Source organism: Camelus ferus, chromosome 16 (assembly GCF_009834535.1).
Source record: "Camelus ferus isolate YT-003-E chromosome 16, BCGSAC_Cfer_1.0, whole genome shotgun sequence".
Lineage (NCBI taxonomy): Eukaryota > Metazoa > Chordata > Mammalia > Artiodactyla > Camelidae > Camelus > Camelus ferus.
The window spans coordinates 45,983,904-45,997,223 of NC_045711.1; the positions used below are offsets into that span (position 1 = coordinate 45,983,904).

General features: G+C 52.8%; 1 protein-coding gene across 1 annotated transcript; it reads left to right on the forward strand.

The window, feature by feature from the left end:
- The first annotated feature begins 717 nt into the window (after nt 1-717).
- Nucleotides 718-1,992, forward strand: LOC102509862 (uncharacterized protein C8orf58-like). Its single transcript, XM_014550809.2, is given in 1 exon segment — nt 718-1,992. A coding segment is annotated over 1 exon segment (1,110 nt). The 3' UTR covers nt 1,828-1,992.
- Nucleotides 1,993-13,320: the final 11,328 nt, after the last annotated feature.

Sequence of the window (13,320 nt, forward strand, 5' to 3'; positions counted from 1 at the left end):
GTCTTTATGAGTGGTGTTGAGACTCTTGGATCTTTGGGTTTCCAGTGTTTGTCAAATCTGGAAAAATTTTATTCAGTAGCTTTTGGTTTTCCCCTGTCTTTCTGAACTTTGGCTACAACTATGCTAGACACTCAATATCCTTCCGTAGGTCACTGTGGTTCTCTTATGTTTTCAGTGTGCTTCCTTTATTTCTCTCTATGCTTCCTTTCAGAAACGTTCTGCTGATAGGTCTTTATATATCTTTGAGTTTACTGATCTCTTCTCCCACAATATCTAATCTGCTGTTAGTCCCATCCCTTCAAAATATATTCAAAACACACTTAGGTTTTGTACTTTTCACCTCGGAGACTTCAATTTGTTAGTCTTATGGTTGTTTCTTTGAAGTAATGTGCCTTTATTTTCTTGGTGCTTTGAAGATTTTTCTCTTTTAAAAATCTCTGTTAAAAATCTTCCTTAAGGGGGAGGGTATAGCTCAAGCAGTAGAGCACATGCTTAGCATGCATGAGGACCTGGGTTCAATCCCCAGTACCTCCTCTAAAAATAAATAAGTAAAACTAATTACCTCCCCACAACAACAACAACAAATAAATTTTTTTTAAAAGAAGTTTAAAAAAACTTCCTTAAAAATCTTTAAAGGGCCCGCCCGCCCGACAGCGGCGCAGGGACCAGCCGGGATCACCGCGGCCCAGGCGCCGTGTAGGGGCCGGACTGGGGACCATGCTGGGCCTGCGGCGCGCCTTCGCCATGGAGCCACTCAGCGGCCGGGATGTCACTGGCGAGGACCTGGCACGTGGCTGCCTAGTGCCTGGAGTCACCAGCACCTACAGACCGGATGCTGCTCCAGGGTACTCGTCAGACTCCTGGGAGGGAGGTGGCAAGCTGAGAGGTCTTGAAAGGCAGATGCCGCTTCTCAAACTGGCCTTCCAGGACTCAGGAGTGGAGATGGTGGTTGGGGACAGCTCCCCGGCCACCTCACGGGGGCTTTCTCAAGACTCTCTGAACTTTGAGCCCATGGGGAGCCCTGAGACCCTGGCTCTTGGGGCGGTGGAGCCTCCTGCCCACCTAAGACGGCTTCTGGCCAGCCGTAAGCTGGAGCAGGTGCTGGAGCGGGCCCCCCAGCTCCTGACTTCCCCTGCCAGCTTGTCACAACACTACCGCTCCCTGAGCCCGCCCAGCCAGCCTGGGTGTGAAAAGCCTCTTTTTGGAGCAGGGGTACAGGAGGCCACTGAGGCAGAGAGTGACCTAGAGGCACACCTGGAAGAAGCAGAGGTGGTGAGGCCTGAAGCCCAGGCCTGCCTCCCGGGGCAGGGTCTTCGCTACCTGGAACACCTGTGCCTAGTGCTGAAGCAGACGGCGAGGCTCCAGCAGCTCTACCTGCAGCTGCAGACTCGGAGGGCCTCTGGGGATCCTGAAGAGGAGTCGGAGGAGTCGGCTGTGGCCCCTTCATCTCCATCCTCTCATGCCCCAGGCAGTGAGGTCCATGAGCCATGGGAGCAGCTCAGCCAGACTGAGGAGACAGGAGCAAAAACAGCTTCACCCCCAAAGGCAGGGGTCCGCAGCCCCAGCCCTCCCAGGCTGTCAGAGGCCCCAGCAGAGTGAGCTAACGCCTTCCCATCCTCCCAGGGACACAAGGTCAAGGTCCTCCTCAACCAGATCCGATGGAGAAGCCCTCGACCTGCTGAACCCTCTGCCCTTCCTGACGGCCCTGCCCGCAGGACAGCATCAGGGGGCCTCCGTGAAAGGCCTCCATGCCACCCCCTCCGGAAGACCTTTATGCCATCGTTAGCAGTTAAGAAGCAAAGAACAAAAAAATTTTCTTTGCACTGAGACCTCCTGGTGCCAGGATGTGACCCCGAGTGGGAGGGAGCCTTCTTCCTCGCCCTTTGCCCTGTTGTGGGCACTGCCTGGAAAAGATGCTGACACTTGCCCTTCTCTCTGAGCCTGGGTCCCTGAGAGGCCCCAAGATGTGGCAGCCCCCAGGCTCCTCCCTGGTTGCCAGAAATCTCTGGGCTTAGGCAATGTGAACTAACTTATTTATCTATCACCCACAGAGTTTGTTCATCATGGTGATCTGTACCCAAATATAGCTTCTTTGTAATTGCTCTGTTCAACTTGATTTCTTCTGTCAAATATAGAAAAAAGTTGGCCAGTAATATTGCTTCTGCCCCATGCTCTCTTTCCTCTCCTTTTTGGACTCCAGAAAAATATGTTAGATCTTTTCATTGTGTCACATGTAGCATTAATGCTATTTTATATGTTTCCCATCTTTTTCTTTTTTTCTGTCTGTGCTTCAATCTAGGTACTTTCTACTAACTGATTTTCCAGTTCACTAATCCTCTCTCCTGCTCCATCTAATCCACCTTTAGATCTATGTAATAAATTCCTAATTTCAGTCATTGTATTTTTTCCATTCAAGGATTCCACTTGATTCTTTCCTCTTTATTTATTCCAATTCTCTCATGAAACTGTCCAACTTTTAATCTATTTTATTCTACAGAGGAATCAGTTACTTTACAACTGTGTCTGATAACTCCAATATCTGGGTCTTCTCTGAAACTGTTTTATTTTCTCTTTATCTTGGATGTCAGGCATTCATTAGTCCACTTGGCATACATGACAATTAATTTTTCTTAATTTGAAGCAATCTCAAACTCGTAGAAAGATCACGAATATAGTACAAAGAAACTTCTCCCTGACTCATTTTAGAGTGGGTTGCCATCACCTCCCTAAAACTTCAGTGTGTAATTCCTATGAACAAGGACATCCTCCTAGATAACCACAATACCACTATCAAACTCAGGAAATTAACATTGGTAGCTTCCTGACCTCTAACCCACAGACTCCATTTGAGAGCTTCACCAGTGGTTCCAATAATATTTTTATAGCAAAGAATCCAGTACAGAATCAGATGTTACATTCGGTTCTCAGGTATCTCCAGTCTCCTTCAATATGGAACAGTTCTTCCATTCCTTCTTAACTTTAATGACACTTTTGCAGATTATAGGCCAGTTATTTTATAGACTGTCTCTTAATTAGGGCTCGTCCAAAGTTTCCTCATGATTAGATTCAGTTCATGAGTTTCGTGCAAGAATATCACAGAAGCGATACTGTTTCGCTCTCATTTCATCCTATCAGGTGATGCATGATTTTAGTTTGTCTCAGCGCTGTTGATGTTCGCTTTGATCACTTAAGTTGGTGTCTGTCAGGTTTCTCCATTCTACCACTGTAAAGTTACTCTTTCTTCCCCTTACAATTAAGTACTTTGTGAGGAAGTGCTTTGAGAATGTGTAAATATCCCATTTCTCAACAAACTTTCCATGTGTTTATTTATTTATGTCAGTATGGAGTCATGGATTCTAATTTTATTCAGTAAGTTATAATCCATTAACACCATTATTTATTTTGTTGCTCAAATTATCAGTATCCAGCCAATGAAACTTTCTTCCAGCTGGCTTCTGCATCCTTTTGACAAGTCTCCATCATTCTTTGAATATCTTTTTTAAAGGACTTGAGGCATAATTTAGGTACCATTCAATTCACTCATTTTAAGTGTAAAATGTAATGAGTTTTAAGATATTCACATATATGTGCCCCCATCACCACAGTCAGTTTTAGAACATTTTCATCATCTCAAACGTAAACTTGTAACATTTAGCTGTCATCCCCCTATCCTCCCATCCCCACTTCAGCAACCATTAATGTACTTTGTGTCTCTGAACATTTGCTTATTCTAGGCTTTAATATGAATGGAATCATACCATGTGTGGTCTTTGTGACTGGCTTCTTTCACTTAGCATATGTTTTTGAGGTTCATTTAAATTGTGGTTGTATAATTACTTCATTCCTTTTTGTGGCTAACTAATACTCCATTGTATGGATAGAACACATTTATTTGCCTGTTCATCAGTTGATGGGTATTTGGGTTGCTTCCATCTTTTGGTTATTATGAATAATATTGCTATAAACATTCAGGAATTAGTTTTTATGTGGACACACGTTTTCATTTCTCTTGGGTGTACTTAGGAATGGAATTGCTAGGTCATACGGTAACTCGGTTTAATCATTTCTGAGTACGTCTTTACATTCCAGCACAAGATGATCCAGGCTTATGTGTATTTCCCTCACCCCAGCCCTGTAACCAGCCATTTCTCCAAGAAGTCCTGGTTCCTTCCATACTGGACAGTGGTATTCAGAAATTAAGACAAGTGCTAATTATGCTCATCATTATTAAGATGTAACTGCTCCCAGACCCTCTCAGTGAATGAAGCTGGGAAATAGACATATATATATATATCCATAAATGTACGTGCATTGACACGTGCATGCATAATATAAACAACTACATACACACACAGCAACATTTATTTCTATATCGGTTTATTTTGAAAATCGTAAGTGCTTACACATACCTCCACTTCCAGTCCGACACCACAGGGTTCGTTCTAGTTTTCGTCCCTTTGCATATTTATAATACCTTTTGTCAGCAGTGAGAGGCCTGGTTCGTTCCCTCAACAAATTCACTCATTAGCTCCGTCCTGCTGTGGGTAACCAATGTTCCACTGCCACTGCTCCCCACCCCACAGACTCCTGCTCCTGGGCTGTGACACCCTGCCTTAGGCCACTCAAACCACCCCTTCCCCACCACATGGCTGTGCTCTTCACCCCAAGAGCTTCTGACATCCCTCCCAAGCTCCCCTCTGGAAGCCCTGACCCACCCCTTCTAGGGATGCCCTTCTCACCCCCTGTGACTCCACCTCTCGGCCCTTGGCCACTGCCCTGGTCAGATGTCCTCTTCACCCCCTCAGGGTCCAATCTTCCTTATGGAGGGGGCCCCTAGTGGACATCCTCCTTTTCTTGTTTGGGTTTCGATGCCCTACATCAGGCTGCCATCCTCCTTAGATGCTCTCCTTTCTCTGCTGGAGCTCTGACATTTGGGCCAGCTTATCTGCCCACAGGACTGAACTGTGACCGACTCTCTCTCTCCCTCTCTGCTCTGACTGCCCCCCACTGGAGACGCCCACCGTCCTTACTTCAGCTGAGCTCCCACACCACGTGCTGGGCCAGTGCCTTCCTGCCCCTTGCCCCAGGGACACCTACCTTGCTTGGCCCATCTAAAGACTTCTGGACTGAACTGTTCTTGAAGGGAACGGAAGGGAAGAGAAAAGAGAAAGAAAGAACAAGAAAGGGGAGGTGGGGGAGGAAGAAGAAGTGTAGAAGGAAGAGAAAAAGCTCTGCTTGGCAATTTTTATTGAACGGCGGACATTGTGTGTGACATCGTAGAGTTTCTGGTTGACGCAGTGAATTTCATTTCCTCCTGGCAGCCAGACAAACACAGGTAAGTCGTCCTGATGCAGTGAAGCTGATCTACTTTGCCCTTAATTCTGGGTGTGGCCCTTCCCAGGGTCTCAATTGGAAGCTGGTTTGAGCCGGCTGAGGAGAGGATGGAAGCTCTTAGAAGAAATGCAGCTGGGGACGGGGGTGGGGGAAGCTATGCTCAGTGGTACAGCGCATGCTTAGCATGCACTAGGTTATCGCCATTAAAATAAATAAAAACCTAATTACCTCCCACCCCCCAAAAATTAAAAATTAAAGTAAAAACAATTTTAAAAAAAATTAAAAAAAAAAACGCAGCTTGGAAGAGGAGGAGTCAGGGTGCCTTGGGGGCTCAGGAGGAGGGCGGTGAGAGACACTAGGGCGCATCTGTGCACAGATGGGAAGGAGGCCCGGCAAGAGGGAGACGCGGGCAGCACCCGCAGAACAAGAAGGTGGGGGGCAGGAGGGTGTGCCCTTAGCCTGCAGAGGGTGGACTTTGTTCAGGAGTGGACACCACCTCACCCTCAGGCCCTCCAAGTGCACAGGAGGGCAGGTGGGACACTGCCTGCGTCTCTGTGGGCTGCGGTTTCCTGGAGTAGCTGGAGATGAGGTCACTATGAGGGGGCAGCCATGATGGGGAGAGGAGTGGAGAAGGAACAGGGTACAGCCGGGGGGACGGCGACTCAGTGACAGAGGGAGTTTAGTTTGGGAGGAGGGCAGTGAGGGCAGGGGAGCTTGCTGGGGAGGGATTTCAGTGATAGAGAAGGGACTGGGTAGAGGGAGGGGGCTTATTAAACAGGAGGGGCGTGGAGGTCTAGGCAGGGAGCACCTGACAGAAGTGACACTGCCCCTACTGACAGTGAGTGGCCCCCTCCCTGCCCAGAGCCTCAGCCTCATTCTTTTCCAGGGCTGGGGGCGGGGAACTACAGACTTTCTGCTGCATGGTGGGTGTGGGGTCCTCCGCTAAGCCTCTTCCCCCTGGGGTCCCAGGGCAGGCGTGTGTCCTGGGTGGAGGGTGGCAGTGGGCGTAGGGAAGGGGCTGGGGGCTCGCTCTCTCCCTCCCTCCCTTCACCACAGGGGCAATCAGGGGGACCTGGAGCCACGGGCTGGCTTTGTTTCTCCTTTTGCGCTTGGCTCTTCTGGTGGAAAAATCAAAGCGCTCCCCTTGGTACAGCTGAGGCGGAGAGGGTGAGCCTGGCAGGGAGGCTGTCCTGGCAGCGAAGTTGAGGGGCAGGCGGGGCCTGGCTGGGGACAGACTGCCCCCCTTCTCAACCCCCTCAGCTTCGACGTGGCTCTCTGGGCCCAGGACTAAGTCCTGAGTCTGAGGTGGAGGGGGCTGGGGCCAGGAGGAGGCAAGTCCTGGGCTCCGGCTCAGCCTCAAGCCCATAGCTCCCTCTCTCCCAAGGCTGATCCCAGAACAGTCTTCAAAGGGTGATTTTTAAAGTCCCCTTGGAGTCCTAGAGGGAACCACTGGGAAGCTGTAGCAGGAGGCATTTGAGTCAAACTGGGACAGGCTTTCTCCTCACAGAGGGCTTTTTCCAGAGGGGAGGCAAGCTGTGTGCTCCGAGGGTTCCCCGGGCAACCGCTGGGCATTTCCGGAACACCTGAGGATGTGGGCAGCCTCGCTGCACACTGTCCATGTCCCCTTCACGACCACCCCGAGCTCAGCATTAGCCATCCCCACATTAGCGGTAAGGAACCTGAGGCTCCAAGAAGTCACAGGTTGCAGAGCCTGAAAGTGGCCGAGGCAGGATTTGAACCCAGGTGTCGAGCTCACTGGGTGATCTCTTTCCCCAGCACGGGGACTGCTGGACAGCCTTTCTCCCCAGGGCTCTTCCTGGTGGGCTACCCAGCCAGGGAAAGAGCCTTGATGGAATCTTTAAGGTGCTTTGGGCCATGCCCCCACCTCAGCACCGTTCTTGGTCCCTCCTACTGTCCCCAGCCCCTTATTTGGCTGTGAGGTGCCTGGGGTTACCTCCCTGAATCAGTCCTCCTCTTGTAGAGCTAGCACCACCCCCACTCCATTTTTCCAGCCACCCCAGTCCCTGGCCCTGGCCCCCTCTCTCTCTAGCCTGATGGAAAGAGGAGCCCAGAGAGGAGCCCAACCGCTTTCCCTCTGGAATCTGCTGCCTCGGCTTTCAGATGGAGAAACCATCTGGAGTGTATTATGGGCAGTGGAGAAAGCTGAGAGCAGGAAAATGTGAGTTGGCCCCAGCGGCGGCGGCTCCTGTCTGCAGGAAGAGGGGCTCAGTGCTCTTCAGGGGATGGGCCAGCAGCTTCCCCCACCTCCTCAGTCCCTGGAAGGAGCAGATAAGAGATGTGCAGAGAGAGTGGCCTGGGGAAGGCAAGGCTCAGGCTTCCAGACACCTTTGCGGAGCCCAGTTTGAAACTGCTGATCTTATCCACCCTCCCACTTTACAGATGAGATCGAGGTCCAGAGACGGATAGTGACTTCCCCAGGGTCACACAGCAAATCATGAGGGCAAGATCAGAATTAGAACCCTTCCACCCATATGCACACACCAATGGACATTGGAAGTCCCCAGAGACAAGATGGAGGGACGTGCAGGAGCAAGGCGCCAGGCTAGAGGCTGGATGATTCTTCTCTCCCTTGCTTCAGATGAGTGAAGTGAAGGCGCACAGGCTAACGAGAACAGGAAAGAACACCCTTCATTCTTTTTGGGTCTCCATTCCTTGCCTCCCCTCCCATTCCTGCCCCACAAGCCACCCTCAGCGTGGCCCTGGGGTCGGGCCTCTCGGCTCTTCCTCTGGGTCCCAGGAGACCCTCCTCCACATGGGGCCCCAGCTCCAGACGTGGCAGGGCGAGCAGGAGGAGTGAGGTTTCTCTGTTCCCTCCCAAGTGCTGCGCTGGCGGCTCCCGAAATAAAAATCAAATGTGGGCTTGGCAGAGAGAGCAGGGTGGGAGAAGCAGCCAGCCGACAGCGCAGAGCGCTGGGGCTTCATTCTTTCCATTGTAACTTCACCTCCTAACCTCTGGCATTTTAATTATTCTCCTACCCGCTTGTTCTCCCTGGGCCAGAGGGTGAGCTCACCCTTTGGTCTCTAGCCTGGGAGGGGGCGGCCGCTGCCTGGACCCCCAGTCCCCATCCTGCTCCCGGGAAGCTCGGTGGGGGGCCAGGCTCGGGGCACCGCCTTGCTGCTCCCTCCTGCTTCTGCAGTCCCTGGGGTGGGGTGGGGAGCTGGAGGGGCCTGTCTCCCCGGCGGCCAGCCTGGCACCTAAGGTTCCATGTGTGAATCATTACGTCTTCACACCCACTGCTCCATTTAATGGTGGCCACTGTCTTAAGCTGAGGCATCACTGGCTCACCACCCATTTTGTGGACGACGAAGCCATGGTCAGTGTGTGCAGAGAAGGGCCCAGAACCCAGGCTGGTAGCTCCCGGTTCTGCACTCTTTCCAAATCCAGGAAGAGGGTAAGAATAGCACAGGCTTGCTCATTTCCCTCATCCCCCAGAATGTCCAGTTTTTTCCCAATGGTAAGTCATTTAAAGCATTGTTTTGATATTAAAACATACAAGGACATCATATGGGGTAGGAAGTAAAATGCCTATGAATTTTTAAGGTGGAAAACAAGTTCTCAGAGCTCTCCACCTGAGGCTGTCCTCAGATGCCAAGGAGCAGCATTTTCCCCTGGGCCTGACCATGAACTGGCCGAGATGCTGGTCGTATCTACTTGTGGTCAGTTTGCTCAGACCCCGGGCTGCCACTGAAGATATGGTGGGTGCTGGCAGGCAGCCTTGAGCTGTTCTGGGAGGCAGAGGCCTTCTTCCACCCCCAGGCCCAGAGCTGGGGCTCCCTGCTGATTCTGGGTGTCTCCTGTGGAGGCCAACTTCCGCAAGGCAAGCAGCACAGATGGTGGGAGCCTCAGCTCTGACCCCAGGGCCAGCAGCCCAGCAACCTTAACCAAGCCCTCCTGCTCCAACCCCCAAGTCCTGGAACCTCCCTGAGCTCACTGCCTCGGAGGCGCAGCCCTGGAGGGGCACCCTCTGTCTTCTTCCTTCTTGCCCTGTAAGTTTCTCTTGACTGAACGTCCCATCAACAAATGATTCTGGGCACCTACTCTGCCTGTGCCAGGCCTTGTTGTGGGCAGTTATGGTCTCTTCTCTAGTGGAGCTTCCAGAAGTAAAGAGTCAAGTGCTGTTCAATGAGATGAGCTCTGTGATGGGGGAAATTAAGGCTCTGGCAGCCCCTGGAAGAAGAATTCCGACCCAGGTGCAGTGAGAAGAGCAACAGGAAAGATGTCCCAGGGTAAGTGATGATTGGGAGGAGCCCAGAGGAAGAGCCTTGCAGCAGAGGGAACAGCGCCTGCAAAGGGCCAGGGGCGAGAAAGAGCCTAGAGCAGAACCCACAGGAAGGAAGACGCTTTGAGGGGCAGGCAGGAACCTGCTACAGGGGCTGCAAAAGCTCTTGGGGAGGAGGTAGGGTAGGAGGACATGATCAAACATGCTCTAGGAAGATTTCCAGATGAATTGTGGAGGACTGTTTGGAAAGTGATCAGAATGGAGGTGGGGTGGCCACTTGGAGGCTGCCACAGAGGTCCAGGTAGGAGGTGATGGTAGCCAGGCCTTGGCCAGTGGCGGTGGCGGGGTTGGGGTGGAAAGAGATGGTCAGATTGACAGAGATTTGGGAGGAGAAGTCACAGGACTTGGTGACTGATTGGCAGAAGGATAAGGGTTGGCTCAGGTTTCTGGTTTGAACACCTGGCTGAGTGGTTCACTGTCGAGCATAGTGACTTTGAAATACCCGCAGGGATCCAAGTGGAGATGCCCACCAGGTAGCTGGACATATGGAGGCCCCTGAGGAAAGTGCACAGAGAAGAGGCCAGGCCCAAACCCGAGGGGAGATGCAGAAGGCAGAGCCTACAAAGGAGCTGGAGAAGGAGTAACCGGGGGAGAAGGAGGGAAACCAGGAGAACGAGGAGCATTTTAAAGGAAGCAGCTTCAGTGGTTACAGAGGTGAGGTAGGAGGAGGCCTGAGAACGGATGTGCGGTCTAGGGACCAAGAGGCTTCTGCCTCTCTGACCCCCAGCCTCACCCAATCTCTGTGCCCCTGCCTCCCCCGTCTCTGATCTCCAGCTTCACCAGCTTAATGCCCCTTCTCTCTTCCTCAAGTGCCCCCCTTTACCTCACTCTTTCTCTCTGCACCCTCTTCTCTTTGACCAGAAGAAGGCTCAGCATCTTTCTGAGGGAAACTTCATGCCACCCCCACCCCACTCAGGTCTTGGTTTCCCTTCCTGACTCCTGAAATCACACCCCACCCCCAATAACAACAATCATCACATATACTTCTCACCAGAGAATCACCCAGAGCTCTCAGAAGCTGGAGCAGAGAGGGGCACACACTGCCATCTGGCCCTCAGGGCCACTCACTGCCTCCTCTGATTGAGCCCCCCTGGGGTGCTCAGGCTCCAGCACAATTCCAGGCAAGCTTAGCCCCCAGGGCCTTATGGTCTAAAGCAGGGAGAAACAATGACCCCAGCAAACCTATACAGAGTAACAGGAGAGGCCCAGAGAACAAGCTATGTTAGATCCAGCAGACGGATCCAAGCAGGCTTCATGGAGGAGGTGACTCTGGGTAGGGCCTTGAAAGGCTAGCAGAATTGGTTGGAGCCAAAGGGGTTTCCGGAGGAAGGAATGTGATGAGAAAGGGCATGAAGGTGGAAAGGGGGACCCAACATTTGAGTGGCAGCCAATAGTTCAGGGTGGCTGGTGGCCCCAAAGAGTGGGGCCAGAGAAGACAGGCGGCAGCAAGGTGAAGGGGCTGGATTGCCAAGGGAGAAGACTTCAGACTTTGTCCACTGCTGCCTCTTGATCCAGGGCTGTCTGATCTGGTGCTTTTCCTCTTTTCATTGATTCATTCATTTGGGAAATACTGCTTGAGTTCCCACTCTGTGCTAGGCAAGAGTAGAAGATATTTTGAAGGACAGGATAAAGTCCCTGCCATCACAGAGTTTAAGTTCCCGGAAGGGACACAGACTAGGAAGCTGTAAATAAACACTAACATTTAGATCATGACAGAGGTTGTGAAGAAAACAATGACTGGTCACTGAAAGGAGAGGCTGGGGCCTGCCTCCCCTCAGACTGAGGGCTCCCCAGGGGCAAAGCCTGAGTCTCCTCCGTCAGACTGCGAGCCCGGCGCCTCCAGGGAAGGACAGAGAACGGAGCGTCTGGGAGCAAGAGCTGATGTGGCTTAGAGCCCTCCGAGGAACGGCTGCATCCCCAGCTCAGGGACCCTCCAGCAGGCCCCACTTGTCCCACATACTGACCACTGGCGCCGCCTCCGTGGGGTCCCCTCCAGGGGGCCATGACCCGGAGCCCCAGACTTGGATGGAGACTGAAACCCACCGCCTGCTGCTGGAGGAGACAGGTACAGAGGGGTCTGCGGGGGCCTCCTTGGGGGGACCCAGGGACAGAGGGTAGTGGGGACCTGGAAAAGGACCCCTCTTCCCAACCAGACCCAAGTGGGAGGGCTTCCCTCTTCTCCTCTGCGTCCAACCCCCACCCCATTAAACCCTTAAATTAACCTCAGCCCCACCCGGAACTGGAGAGAGTGCCCCAAAATAAATCCTAAATTACATGCTGCCTGGGGGCAACCACAGCTCTCCTTCCTCCCTCTCTAGCAAGCAGACCCGCCCCACCCAGTGCTGGGGGGCCTCCCCGCCAGATGGGCTATTTATACAGCTCCCCTTTTTGCTGTCTGGCCTTCCTGTCCTTGGGTGAGTCCCAAGCAGGCTACACAACGCTCCAGGGAGGTGGAAGTGGGTGGGGAGGCTGTGAGACTCTCCAGGGTCTGACAGGGCCATGGGGATACAATTTATAGTCCAAATCAGGATGCTCTGGGTTTCTGCTAAAAATCGCACCCTAGTTATAGCATAGATCTGGACTGTCCTGGGGATACTGGGCAAGTGATCACCCAGGAATGTGGTCCAGACACCAGCCTCCCAGAACACTGCCTTCCCAGGGATGAGAGAGAGAGAGATTGAAGTTGGGAGAGACACTGAGAGAGACTGAGAGAGAGAGAGAGAGAAACACAGTGAGTGCTGCCTTCAACCCCTGGTCGCCCAGGGGAGCAGTTCTGAGTAGGGGGCACACACACACACATCTGCTGACGTGGGCAAGAGTGGCTTCAGCTCCAAGGACCTCAGGCATGGCTGGAGTCTGGGGGAGGGTCTGGAGCAAGAAAAGGAGGAGCTGGATATGGCTACTTGGAAACCATTGGCTTTGGACAAGGACTTCCCTGGACAAAGCCACTATCTAAACTGGGAAGCTGGCTCCAGCCACCAGGACTGCTCCCCTCAAAGACAAGAGGGAGGGAAAAGGCAAGAGAGAAGAGAGTGGGACAGAGACGTGCACATGGAGATGGATAATGACAGAGGAAGGGAGGGGAGCTTCCGGAGCCCCAGGCCTGGCAGCACTGTCTCTACTGCGTGGCACCCGTGGGCCTGGACACCTGCCCACTGCCACTGCCCTTTTGTGGTCCCCTCCCCCCCGCCCCCAATCCTTGCCCCCTTGACCCCTCTCCCCTTCTCTCCTGGAGGATGGGTGAAGGGCTTCCAGACAGCCTCAGGAGGGGGACTCTCCTGCTGCTTCTCTGTGCCCCACCATGCCCCCTCCCTTCTGCCCTGGGAGCAGGCACCACTCCCCCAGAGAGCCACCTCAAACTGCCCCTCAGGGGGCATTGTCGGAGCCAAGGATCCTCCCTCCCCTCAGATGCCCCGTTGGGGAACAACAGTGAGTCCAGAGAGAGGGCAGAGAAAAAACGTGTCCCCTTCTTACTTGGGCTCAGCCCTAGAGGAGGTGGAGGGGACAGGCACTGAGAGGCAGGGGGTTGGGAGGGGAAGGAAGTGGAGGGGCTGGGAGAGCCTGAGAAGGAGCTGGCTTCCAGGCCTGAGTCCCAGGGGGAGGGAGCAAAATGGCCCTGGGATTGGGCAGAGCGGGTGGTGATCTTGCTGTCTGGAGGACCATGCACACATCTGAGTTGACGTCT